At 57.0% G+C, this 12,729-nt stretch overlaps 6 protein-coding genes across 6 annotated transcripts; 5 read left to right on the plus strand and 1 right to left on the minus strand.

Annotated features, from left to right (window-relative positions):
- Positions 1-1,701: 1,701 nt before the first annotated feature.
- On the plus strand, positions 1,702-2,157 carry THITE_158329 (uncharacterized protein; the record flags this gene model as incomplete). The annotated part of the gene is made up of 3 exons (XM_003650702.1): positions 1,702-1,834; positions 1,910-1,961; positions 2,052-2,157. 3 exons carry the CDS (start codon positions 1,702-1,704, stop codon positions 2,155-2,157), a joined length of 291 nt encoding a protein of 96 aa, XP_003650750.1.
- A 1,206-nt stretch (positions 2,158-3,363) lies between these two features.
- THITE_2039245 (uncharacterized protein) lies at positions 3,364-4,521 on the plus strand (the record flags this gene model as incomplete). Its single annotated transcript, XM_003650703.1, has 4 exons — positions 3,364-3,436; positions 3,497-4,186; positions 4,258-4,384; positions 4,455-4,521. The coding sequence occupies 4 exons, from the start codon at positions 3,364-3,366 to the stop codon at positions 4,519-4,521; spliced, it is 957 nt and encodes a 318-aa protein (XP_003650751.1).
- A 631-nt stretch (positions 4,522-5,152) lies between these two features.
- Positions 5,153-5,892, minus strand: THITE_2085916 (uncharacterized protein; the record flags this gene model as incomplete). Its single annotated transcript, XM_003650704.1, has 3 exons — positions 5,153-5,523; positions 5,597-5,638; positions 5,712-5,892. 3 exons carry the CDS (start codon positions 5,890-5,892, stop codon positions 5,153-5,155), a joined length of 594 nt encoding a protein of 197 aa, XP_003650752.1.
- A 1,345-nt stretch (positions 5,893-7,237) lies between these two features.
- THITE_2038446 (multicopper oxidase-like protein) lies at positions 7,238-9,023 on the plus strand (the record flags this gene model as incomplete). Its single annotated transcript, XM_003650705.1, has 2 exons — positions 7,238-8,132; positions 8,203-9,023. 2 exons carry the CDS (start codon positions 7,238-7,240, stop codon positions 9,021-9,023), a joined length of 1,716 nt encoding a protein of 571 aa, XP_003650753.1.
- Positions 9,024-9,174: 151 nt separating this feature from the next.
- THITE_158333 (uncharacterized protein) lies at positions 9,175-9,980 on the plus strand (the record flags this gene model as incomplete). The annotated part of the gene is made up of 3 exons (XM_003650706.1): positions 9,175-9,198; positions 9,626-9,912; positions 9,968-9,980. 3 exons carry the CDS (start codon positions 9,175-9,177, stop codon positions 9,978-9,980), a joined length of 324 nt encoding a protein of 107 aa, XP_003650754.1.
- A 1,041-nt stretch (positions 9,981-11,021) lies between these two features.
- THITE_2085919 (uncharacterized protein) lies at positions 11,022-12,205 on the plus strand (the record flags this gene model as incomplete). The annotated part of the gene is made up of 2 exons (XM_003650707.1): positions 11,022-11,244; positions 12,039-12,205. 2 exons carry the CDS (start codon positions 11,022-11,024, stop codon positions 12,203-12,205), a joined length of 390 nt encoding a protein of 129 aa, XP_003650755.1.
- Positions 12,206-12,729: the final 524 nt, after the last annotated feature.

The following is a 12,729-nucleotide window of genomic DNA, read 5'->3' on the forward strand; positions in this document are numbered from 1 at the left end:
ACCCCCCCTAGATCTAAGCGCTTTGATTAGCTAGAATCGCGCTTTAGAATTTCTTATAGCCTTGCACAACCTACTCCTATACAATCTACTGTTCATAAGGATTTCCTATATTCTAGTTTTTCGTAGTTCAATTGTTCAACTCGCATGTATTTAGGCGCTCTGTTAAACAACTAGGGGGTGTGTCACGTCAGGGGTAAGGGGCTTAGAGCTTGGTATAGCGCACTAGCTATAGCTTCCCCACTCCTGGATATATATATACTACGCTCTGTTCAGTCTTTAGCTCTCCTTTGTACTGGAACAACGTACTCTCTCTTTGTATTCCGATGCTCTACTACGATCCCACCGTTGTATCCACACCTTGTAGCTCGCTGTAGCGTGTCAGGGTTACAGAAAGCGGAGAGTCTGGGAAAACAGAGACTTGTGCGTTTGGCAGCCCTTATGATTGGTTGTGCGTTTGGTAGCCCTTGTGGTTGACCCCCAAGGTCTGGGGGGGTGTGTCGCGTATAGTATATAGGGTGCCCCTAGCCTTTGTAGGGCAAGGATGTCCTTTTGCCCGTTGTGACAGTTATGAGCCCGGTTCGCGTAGTGGTCTTGCATCTCGCCGGCCGTTCCCTGCGTATAGTAGCTACAATACGCAAAGGTCTATGGTTCGAACCATAGTCCGACTGGCTCGGTTTAGACCGTCGACGCCCTAGCGTGCAACGCTGATGGGGACCCTGGTCGGGTTACGGAAAGCGGAGAGTCTGGGAAAACAGAGACTTGTGCGTTTGGCAGCCCTTATGATTGGTTGTGCGTTTGGTAGCCCTTGTGGTTGACCCCCAAGGTCTGGGGGGGTGTGTCGCGCATAGTATATAGGGTGCCCCTAGCCTTTGCAGGGCAAGGATGTCCTTTTGCCCGTTGTGACAGTATCGCTGGCACCGCGGCATTGTGGCTGTATCGCTGGCACTGCGGGCATCGCGGGCATCGCTAGCACCGCGGCATCATGGCTGTATCGCGGGCATCGCGGGCATCATGGCTGTATCGCTGGCACTGCGGGCATCGCTGGCACCGCGGCATTGTGGCTGTATCGCTGGCACCGCGGGCATCGCGGGCATCATGACTGTATCGCTGGCACCGCGGCATTGTGGCTGTATCGCTGGCACCGCGGCATCATGGCTGTATCGCTGGCACCGCGGGTATCGCTGGCACCGCGGCATTGTGGCTGTATCGCTGGCACCGCGGCATCATGGCTATATCGCTGGCACCGCGGGTATCGCTGGCACCACGGCATCATGGCTGTATCGCTGGCACCGCGGGTATCGCTGGCACCGCGGCATCATGGCTGTATCGCTGGCACCGCGGGTATCGCTGGCACCGCGGCATTGTGACTGTATCGCGGGCACCGTAGCATTGTGGCTGTATCGCGGGCACCGCGGCATTGTGGCTGTATCGTGGGCATCGTGGGCATCATGACTGTATCGCTGGCACCGCGGTATTGTGGCTGTATCGCTGGCACTGCGGGCATCGCTGGCACCGCGGCATCATGGCTGTATCGCGGCCACCGCATGCACCGCGGGCATTGCGGCATCGAAGCTGTGTTGTGGCCACCGTGGGTATCGCGGGCATCGCGGGCATCGCGGGCACTGCAGTAGCGGTCGGGACGGCGTTCGGTACGGCGGTCGGCATGGCGGTCGTCGCCCTGGATATTGAACGGCGGTCGGCATGGCGGTCGGCATGGTGGTCGGCACGGCGGTTGGCACCCAGGATGTTGAACAGCGGTTCGGCACAGCGGTCGGCACCGCGGTCTGCGCCCTGGTTATTGAACGGCGGTCGGCACCCTGCATATTCAACGGCGGTTGGTTCGGCGGTTGGCACCTAGGATGTTGAACAGCGGTTCGGCACAGCGGTCGGCACGCAGGATATTGAACAGCGGTCGGCACGGCGGTCTACGCCATATCGAACGGCGGTCGGTACGGCGGTCGGTACGGCGGTTGGCACGGCGGTCTACGCCCTGGTTATTGAACGGCGGTCGGCACGGCGGTCGGCACCCAGGATATTGAACAGCGGTTCAGCACGGCGGTCGGCACGGCGGTTGGTACCCAGGATATTGAACAACGGTTCGGTACGGCGGTCGGCACGGCGGTCTGCGCCCTGGATATCGAACTGCGGTCGGCATAGCGGGCATGGCGGTTCGGCACAGCGGTCGGCGCCCAGGATACTCAACAGCGGTTGCAGATATCGTAGTTATCCTGGCCATCGCAAGCACATCGTAGATATCGCAGGCATGCAGTATGCAGGCGTTGCTCGCCTGCGTAAGGTGTTTTAGCGGGCCCAACATACGCAACAGAGGAGATGCCTAAAAAGGAAGTATCAAAACATCAACAAGCACTCGAAAACACCAGAAAATGGCTATTTGGGCCTTTTTTTGCAGTATCTACAGCTTCAAATTCGAGGGCGATGGTTGCCCACTGTTGCCCACTGTTGGCTACTGTTGTTCAAATTGGGGTGTGTTGCAGGCACCTGGACCCACTTTCGCCTGGTGTTTGGAAGCGACAACAGTCCAACAGCAATATTGAAGCATAGCTTCAATGACGTGGCCTTGCCATATCTCGAAGTTATGGTATAGTAGGCGCTATTGAGGGCAGTATCAACGTCATAGTAGTAGAGCGTTGTGGCTTAGTTAACTCGGCCCTTGGGCCGGCAGGCAGGGTATCGACGGGCATCCTAGGCAGCGTGTTTGGGCATCCTGGGCATTGACTAAACCCAGTCGGTGTAAGCGGGCAGGCGGGCCGAGCCATTGCTGTGCCGACGACCGGGCCGAGCCAGCTAAAGTCCGAGCCAGCGCCGGGGGGGGCAAGACGGCTGTGCCAGAGCCGGACCTGAGACGGCTGACGGCATCGTCGGAGGCTTCGGCGCGGCCGGTTGTCTCCCCGGCGTGGCCGGTAGGAAGGCTGCTGGCTGGCTTGGGCGGTGTCGGCTGTAGTGGGCTGCGGGTGACTCCGGCATCGGCATCGTTGCGGCATCGCCAAGCTTCGCTTCACATTTACTGAGGCTCAGCACAGTCAAGGGTCTAGTGCTGTATTCGCAAGTGCTTGCATCTATCAAGTAACGTGGCGATTGACTGTTGGGCTTCACAAAAAACGAAGAATCACCGGGCAAGGTCTCGTACAAAAGTGCCATTTGGAATTGGAATTGTCCAGACTTTCTAAATACAAGCCGAATGGACCCCGGAACTTGCTGCTCTGCATGTCCGACTACCCCGCTTTTACGTTCCAATTATCCGCTGCTTGTCTGGTCACTTCGTTGGAAACTGGACCGAGTTGGACTAGAAGTTCTGTAAAAGAGTAAGCATAGGAAAGAAGCCGGCAAGGTGACGTGAACAAGATGAACTACGACGGTGCGGACGGGTTGGAGTTCGGAAATGGGAACACCAGGCTCGACCCATCAGTGCTTGCAGGTAAATAAGATGCTCAAACTAGAGTTTGTTTAGGGCCTCCCGACTGACCCCGGATTTCAGAGCTCCCCCTGGGTTGCAAGATCCTCTCGACCGCAGCCCATGGCGTGAGCTTCTGGGCGAGACCGGCCCGTATCAATGTCGAACTAGCCGACGGAACACCTCGGTCATACTTCATCAAGGTCCTCTCGAGGGAGACCGGCAGGGAGATGGTGCGCTCCGAGTTCGAATCCATGAGGGCCATCTACAACGTCGCCCCCGACTTCGTTCCCCGGCCAATTGCCTGGGGAACCTACCAGTCCATCCCCGAAACTCACTTCTTCCTGAGCGAATTCCGAGACTTTGTTGACGAAATGCCGGACCCGGAGGACTTTGCCCGCCGGCTTGCCAGACTCCACCAGCATAGCAAGTCACCCAACGGCAAGTTCGGATTCCACATTACCACCTTCGCCGGGAACCTGCCCCAGACGGTTGAATGGGAGAGTAGCTGGGAGACATTCTTTGCGAAGAGCCTTCGGCATGCGCTCGAGCTAGAGATCAAGGCTAAGGGCCCAGATCCGGATCTTGACGCTCTGCTCCCTATCCTCTTTGACAGAGTCATCCCTCGCCTCCTTCGCCCGCTTGAGACCGACGGGCGGTCGGTCAAGCCTTCGCTTGTGCACGGCGACTTGTGGTACGCTAACTCGGGACTGGACTTGGAAACGGGCGACAGCATCGTCTTCGATGCGTGCTGCTTCTATGCTCACAACGAGTGTATGAATGCCACGTCCCCTCTCTCATCCGGTGCGGAACAGCGTGAACGCTTACGAATAAATGCTGCCAAGATGAGTTTGGTCAATGGAGACCAGCATGCAACAGGTTCGACGAGAGTTACTTGACCGCTTACCACAAGCTCGTTCCCAAGTCAGACCCTGTAGAAGACTATGACGGCCGACTTGACCTGTACAAACTGTAGGCATGACCATCTGGTGGCAAAAGCACCCTAGCCACAAAACCAGGCTAATCCGCCATGGATCATAAGGAGATTCAACACCCACGTCTCTGCGCTCTTCGTTGACAACATGGTCCTGCGAGAACAGTACGGTTGAATCCATATACCTTTTCCTTTTCGCTGCATGTCTAGTTGCTAATGCGAACGTCAAGGATGCTGGGCGACATTCGAGACTTGGTTCGACGATATGGTCAGGAGGATGGGCCATATTCTGCAGCACCGGACCGCAAAATGAAGACTCCAAGTGGTGTGAGGTCCGCCTTGTGATGCTGCTTTGCGGAGAACCTCCTTTGTAGGGCCATCCGCCCACCTATTCCTCGTGCCAGTGGTCTTCCGACACTTCCACCAATTCCACTTCCTCTACTACATAACACAACATACAACGCAATCCATCACCACCATCATCTGCGTCCTGCATTCTCCATCCTGCAAGTGGCCAATTAACCACAGTTGGGAATGCAAGATGATCATGGAGGAAACAAAAGGAGAAGAAGAAGAAGAAGAAGAAGAAGAAGAAGAAGAAGAAGAAGAAGAAGAAGAAGAAGAAGAAGAAGAAGAAGAAGAAGAAGAAGAAGAAGAAGAAGAAGAAGGAAGTTCAGAGTATTGTGCGAAAAAATGATTTAAAAATCAAACTTCAATCTGACAGATAGAGAGGAACGAGCAACACCAATGTCCCCAAAGGGTTGTCTCTTCCAACTCGGTCCATGCCCGCTTTATTCATCATGGCTTCACTGAGCCACGGTCTGCGTGGCTGTGCCAAAAGGACGCGAAGGTGGAACTGAGGGCGGAGTGTTCTTCAAAGTCACCGGGATTGCCGAAGAGTCGGCGGTGTCGTTCCAGTTCAGAGTCCAGACACCTGCGGTGGAAGTCGGGACAACGGAGAAAGGGCTGGCATAAGCACCGTTGACGCGGATCATCAAGACGTTGCCATACATAAACCAGCCGGAGGTGATGCCACTTGAGGTGCCGTTGGAGTAAAACAGCTGAGCTCCTGCTGTTGTGGGGACGGCAAGCGCGGCACCGTCGCTGGGAAGGCCGCCGGACGTATCATTCACCGTCGAGTTGGGAAAGGCAGTGAGCGATCCGTCAGAGAGCGTGACTAGTTGATATCTCTCGGTCAGTATTGTCTTCTCCTGCTGCTGCTGCTGCGGAGTGGGAAATCACTGTCTTACAGTACACACTCTGACCGGTTCCGCCTGTGGTGCCGTTCTCGGCTCGGAAAGGTAGTCCAACATATGCGAGGTCTGGAGGCGAAAGAGTATTATTCATGTCAGTCTTCCATCATACCAGGGATGTTGGCATGCTTTTGAGGGATCTGACAATTCACATTGAAGACTGGAAACCCTCCAATGCCTTGACCATACGCGAATAGTTCAAACTTGCTGCTCGTTGCACGAGCCCGCACCGGAGCAGTGGTAACAAGGGCCAAAACGGCCGTCAGTGCAGTGGAAGTGGTGAAGTGGACCATCGTGAAGGAGTTGTTTTGGAGCGAAATGAAGCAAATAATCCTCTGATGATTAGGCGGAGCAACAGCGCAAGGCGTATAGGAGTGAACAGAGCCCGATGTGATGCCCGAAGAGGCAGGAGAGGACTCGACGAAGATAAATAAAGGGCAAACGAGCGACTAGGGGCAGCGGAGCAATCACCTGCGGTTATATGACCCATACCCGAATCGACCCTTAGTCTACATTTACAAATCATGATTTCTTACGCAACTGTCAGGGACGACACAGCCACCGGACTACACTACCGCAGTACGCGGCCAAACCAAGTGCCGCGTTGCGTGGAGGAAGGGAACACAACCCACATCCCGCACGTTTCATGGGGCCTGGCCAGCGTAGAGAGAAACAACCTCAACCCACATCCCGGTTCGTGCATTGGCCCCTGTTTGCCATGACCATCGCGAGTTCAAGAGTACGTGAACACGGAGATAAGATGTATGTCTTCATCATGCTCGCAGCGCATAGACTCTACACTATGCATTGCGATGTCCTTGCGTGGCTTTGCCGAAGTTGTCCGGCGGCAGGCATACCAATAGTTCGCTGCTGGTACACGTAAGTGTCTTACGCTCGAGACAAGGTTTAGAGGGCTAGGGGGGCGAGTGAGCAAGCAGGGATAGCATATCGCTTTCGGCATAAAGTACGGGATCTACGGCTCAGCCCGCTCAGCAACCCTGTCTATGTGTATGGTGGAGATCGGGGCAACAACTCTCTTGGGTTGCTCACGAGGTCAGTGCTCCTCCACGTGGGAGTCAAAGTATGTCTCCGTCTGCACGCCCGGACTATCGAAATGCAGGGGGATTCAAGGGCGGGAACGCGAAAGAAGTCTCGTAAGCTCTGAGTTATACGAGAGACACGGGAAGAGACACGGATAGAACCCCCCAAGATGACGCGGCAACAAGGTATATGCATCCTGATGGCAAGCCAAGCAAAAGCAATACCCCGCTCTGGGGGCTAACTCAGGGGAACGCATACAGGAACGTGGCGGTGTCTTCAACGCTCTGTGGTCTGTGATCTGAGCTGGGAATAGGGGTTGCGTGTGCACGCGGCAGAGAAGCGTGCCGTTTCCGACGCAGTCCGGCGAAAGGTGTTCGCCTTTGCGAAGGAGGCCAGCCCGTGGTGGACAGAGTAACATTCTTGGAGGACAGGGGCCCGTGTGAGCCCACAATTGAGTATAATAAACACGTACGGACGCCGACTAGAGGGATTAGATTTCCTGCGGATCACATCATTTCCATCGCCTGTGGTCCTGGTCTCTCATTAGTTGAACCCAACTTCACAGTCGCTTCTGCCGTTCCATTCCTTTCTGCCAACATGGCCAAGGCTCGTGTCTTGGTAGGGTTGCTGGCTGCCACCATTGCGAGGGCGTCTCCTTTCGACTCCGACGCCGTCAACCTGCACCCACGCGCCGCCTGCTCTGGTAACACAGCTACGACCCGCTCTGAGTGGTGTGACTATGACATCTCGACGGACTACTACAATGATGGCCCGACAACTGGCGTCACCAGGGAGTATTGGTGGGAAATCACCGAGTTCACTGCTGCGCCAGATGGAGTTGAGCGATCCGTCATGGCCATCAACGGCAGCATCCCAGGCCCTACCCTCTTCGCAGACTGGGGAGATACCGTTGTCGTTCACGTCACTAACTCTGTTCCCGGCAACGGGACGAGCATCCACTTCCACGGCATCCGCCAAAACTACACCAACCCGAACGACGGAGTCAGCAGCATCACGCAGTGTCCAGTTCCCCCTGGATCGTCCATCACGTACACCTGGAAAGCCACCCAATACGGCACTACCTGGTACCATTCCCATTACGGCCTGCAGGTGTACAACGGTGTCTTTGGCGGCATCGTGATCAACGGCCCTGCCTCTGCCAATTACGACGAAGACCTCGGCGTGCTCTTCCTCAGCGACTGGACCCATGAGTCTGCGGACAACCTGTTCACTGAAGCCCAGCTGACAGGGCCACCAACTCAGGATAATGGCCTGATCAACGGCACGAACATCTACGTTGACGGCGACACGACCGTGGGCTCTCGTTTCACGTTGTCGTTCACCGCGGGGACATCGTACCGCCTGCGCCTCATCAACGGTGCCATGGATACTTTCTTCAAGTTTTCCATTGATAATCACACCATGGAAGTCATTGCGAACGACTTGGTTCCCATCCAGCCGTTTAACACGACCGTCCTCAGCATTGGCATTGGTTCGTATTACAACAGGCCGCCTCCTTGACAGTTAGCCACCGGGTTCTAATAACCAGAGCGCTCAATTAGGCCAGAGGTATGATGTTATCATCCGCGCAGACCAGGCCGACGTCGCAGACAACTTCTGGATGCGCGCCGTCCCCCAGACCTCCTGCTCTTCCACCAACACTATGGAGGATGATATCCGCGGCATCGTCTACTACGGCACCAGCCCGTCGACGCCTGACACCACGGGCTACAACCCGACCGACAGCTGCGACGACATGTCCAGCACCGATCTGGTCCCCTACGTGTCCAAGACGGTGGCATCGACCGCCGCGTGGACCGAGGACGAGCCGGTGACGATCGGCGCGGCGCCGACCAACGCCAACTACCTGTGGTGGTACGTGAACGGCAGCACGCTGGACATGTCGTGGTCGAACCCGACGCTGCTGCAGGTGTACGACAACGTGACCGCGTTCAACTCGTCGGCCAACGTGGTGCTCGTGCCCGAGGCGGACGAGTGGGTGTACGTCGTCATCAGCACCGCGCTCGGCGTCGCCCACCCGATCCACCTGCACGGCCACGACTTCTTCGTGCTCGCGCAGGGCACGGGCACCTTCGACAGCAGCAGCGTGGCCCTCAACCTCGACAACCCCGTCCGCCGCGACGTGGCCATGCTGGCTGCTCAGGGGTACCTGGTGATCGCGTTCCAGACGGACAATCCGGGCGCGTGGCTGATGCATTGCCACATCGGATGGCACACGGACGAGGGGCTGGCCATCCAGTTTGTCGAGAGGCAGAGCGAGGCGAGGGAGCTGATCGACTTCCAGACCTTGAGCGAGACGTGTGCTGCCTGGGAGACGTGGCAGGCGAGTTCTGGCCTGAAGCAGGAGGATGATGGCATCTGAAGGACAGCGGGCATCTCGGGATCGAGCATTTTCTCCGAGTGTACAGAATATAGTCACAGTACGCTACTGTCGATTAGTTTTCTTTGGAATGATCAATCTGGACTCCGTCTTTACCGCCTCGCTTATATGGAAAGCCAGAAACAGTATCGAAATGAGACGGGGCGCTTCTCGCGAGGTGAATACCTCACTTAGTCCAATTCGTCCTCAACCACATCTTCTCCGCATTCAAATTAGTGCTCGCCCTGGCGACCCGGACTGGGCGCTCTTATACTCGCACCAAATTACCGCGGCGCTGATTGCTGACTTGCGATGTTGTGTCTAGCCTCGTGGAACATGGTCAGGCTGTGTCATTCCTAGAGAGATGTATGGCAGGACATGGATCAAAGGCAAGGCGCCGCAGCCGGCCGAAATTGGGGGAAATGCCGCGATAGACGGAGCATCGCATAGGCGCCTCGCCAGGTCCCTGTGCTGTCCCGCCTTCCCCGAGTGGATGTAGCCCGGCAGAATGGTGATCAAGCAAGGAGAGAGAGGTAAGTACCCTGCAATTGTTGAGTTCTTGTCCTCGTCTTCTGCTTCTCCCTACCCCTGAGAGCCGCTGCTAGCCCTACGGCACCTCCAAACGCGATGAACACAATCAGCAACACCACGGCGACGCCGAGCTGGTTCCCAGCGGGGATGGAGCCCGCGACCGGCTGGTCATGCTGCCGCGCCTCGTGCCCGCCATGCAGCTGCTGAGCGCCTCCCGGCCGGGCCCGCCTGCCCCAGACCAAGGCGGTCGTGTCGGAGGTACGGGGGCCGACTCCCTCTCCCACAGCCGGGAGAAACGCCGCGATGTCGAAGTGCTACCCGGCGTCAAGTTGGCCACCATGTCGCCCAGCCGCCTGGTGCGGTGCGTGCTGTTGATCGGTTTCCTTCTCACCCTCGGTCTACGCCTCTGGGCACAGAAAAGAGCTGTAGGTGCTCATACAACAGACCGTTCGACTTTGGGTGCTGAATAGGGACGGAGTTCTGCAAAACATCCCAAGAAGCTTTCCAACGCCGGGTTCTCCAACCATCATTTCCACCTGTTTAAAGGTACTTTGGCTTCCCGTTCTGAACATCGATCGCAATTGCGATGCTAGCTAAAAACATTGACCGTGTAACTGTAAGAGTCCGATCTCTTAAGCAGGATCTCTTAAGCAGCTTCATGGTCTTCCACCCCATCGCAAACAATCACACTGGTGGGACTGTGAGACGATATCCATTACTTCAAAGACGGCATCGCACTGCCTCCAAGACCTCGCAGCCATGACATTGAACGCCTTGGCGGCCGGCTTCGCCTCGGCAGCCGCCAGGAACCCAGGGCACGCCGACGCGTCGGCCTGGCCTTGCGCGGCCCCCGTCGCCGCCTCCCGCGCGGATTCGTACGAGCCTGCTGTTGCTGCCACGCTGGACGTGTCGGCCTGGCCTTGCGAGGACCCCTCCGCTCCGAGCTGGCGGTGCCTAGGGTGGTGGTGGCGCCGCCGCCGGTACCCGCTGCGGCTTTGGGACGAGCCAGCGGTGAAGAACTCGTCGTCCCCGTTCCGGGGCATGGTGTGGTTGGCCATGATGATGGGTGTTTTGGGTAGGGCTGTTGATGGTGTTGCTGTTGTCGTCGTCGTTGGGCTCACGCGGCTGCGTTTGCGTAGCACGATGTAGTAGCCGTCGTTGGGGATGTGGAAGTTCTCGGAGGGCGATGGGGGCGGGCTGACTAGGAGCCAGGAACCGAGGGCACGCCGCCGAGCCGTCGTCTCAAGACCTGCTGAATGCCTTCAACGTCGAATGGTCCTCACAGGATCTCATGAGCCCCCAGCAGCTTGGCATCATCCATGACGTCCTCGCGGCCAAGGCGGATAACCTACGGGCGGCGACGGTCGCGGACAATGCCAACAAGACCAAGAACCTACGCCGTCCTCCCAAGCTACCGTGTCATCTCCGTCGCTGTCCCGCGCCAGCACTACCCACTCGATTTCTCAGGCCATGAATGACATGGGTGTTGCTGGAGACCCGCCCGGACCCAAGAAGCAACGCCGCGGTGCTTCAGGTCACACCGTGGTAATCGCCCCATACCGGCCGAACCTCACCCGCCTAGAGAGCGCCCTCGCGGCCGCCGGCGACGAGGTCACGGTCAACACCACCGACTCGTTCCACGGCTGCGAGGGTTTTGTCGCCGCACCGCCTCTGCGTCGCCGCCACCACGCATGTCGGTGCCCTCTGTGGTTTGCCGAGGGGGAGGCCAGAGGGGGGGGGGGAGGCCAAGGGGGGAAGGCCAAGGGGGAGGGGGCGAAGAGTTGCTTGGGAAGTTGAAACCACTTATGACAGTTCGGGCGAACATACCAGTTGGAACAGAAGCATCGGTTGAGGTAGAATTGTTAGTGAGCACAGAAATACCAGCCAACTGGAATTTAATGATATTGCACAGTTAATAGCTGTTTCCACATTACATAGAACTCAAGAACGTCAAAGGGAGCAGTGGAAAAGTATACAGTACTGTTCATAGCAGCGTTGGAAGAAGTTGGGGCTTCTTGGCACCATCCGACAGTTAACTCTCTCAGAACTGAAGCTGTCAAGCACGATGATGCGCCGTCCAAGCCGCAGAAGCCCAGGACGAAGCTGTGAAACGAGACCGAGTGAGCACCCCGCCGCACAGCCGGCTCTCTCCCCAGCAATCAGTCAGTGTCAGAGTGAAGCCCGTCATCTGCCGGGAGTTGCTGGGAGTTGCTGGGCGAAGCCTTGTGCTGGACTCGGATCAATCTCACGCCGACGTCGGGAAGCCGCTGGTGACCGTCTCGAAACCGCCATAGGAAACGATTCCTGCAGCCCACAAAGGATGTTGAGAACTGCTAACCTTATCTTTGAAATGTAAAATAAGGAAGGTAAGCAAATAGGTTGCACGAACTTTCCCGTCTAAGCAGCCACAGCGACAACGCAGAGCATCAGCGTGGAGGCTTACAGGACGGGGCGGGCTTCTGACGTGCACCGGGCTCGCCGTTCAAGGCCTCGCACTCATTACGCCCAAGCTCTCAAACGTGGCAAGCGTGGCCTGCTCCAATCATGGAGCGTCTGCTGGCTTCGACTGCTGGCTTCGCAAGCCGCAGGACGCCCGCTACCGCGAGCGCCTCACAATGAGCACGTCCAGTCCATGGCCCAGCTCCTGCGCGTGAGGCCGGTCCGATCGCTGCAGGGCCGTGCGCTTCAAGCGCCGCAAGCGGTGAACCTGGAGGGAGGAAAAGCAAGGCTAGCTGAGCATGCCGTCACTGCGCCGAATAAAATCCAAGGCGCAGCCTTATTTTCGTCCCAGCATAGCTTCGCCTTATCTTCCCCGTTGTTGTGCCCGCATCAACCCAGGGCTCATTGAGGGGCTGGCGGGATGTCCATTTTAGGCAGCAGCTGTGTGGAATTTTGGCGTCTTGGAGAAGAGATGTAAATCGTCTGTTTTTCATTCCTTGTCCGTTGTCTGAAGCAGCATGAGGTGGGCGGTTGAAGCCGCCTGATAATCATCAGATGCACACCTTCCACTAAAAGTTAGCAGCTTGCAGCAGAAGTGGAGCCTCTCAAGCGAACGCTTGTCACCGGAAGGCGGGGGATGTTTAGCGCAGCCTTGGAAAGGCCCCTCCATGGTGGGGTTGGTTGTGGTCGAGGGGAACTTTTTTTTTCTCGTTCACATGGATTTCATGCCCGCCAATCC

Source organism: Thermothielavioides terrestris, chromosome 1 (assembly GCF_000226115.1).
Source record: "Thermothielavioides terrestris NRRL 8126 chromosome 1, complete sequence".
Taxonomy (NCBI): Eukaryota; Fungi; Ascomycota; class Sordariomycetes; order Sordariales; family Chaetomiaceae; genus Thermothielavioides; species Thermothielavioides terrestris.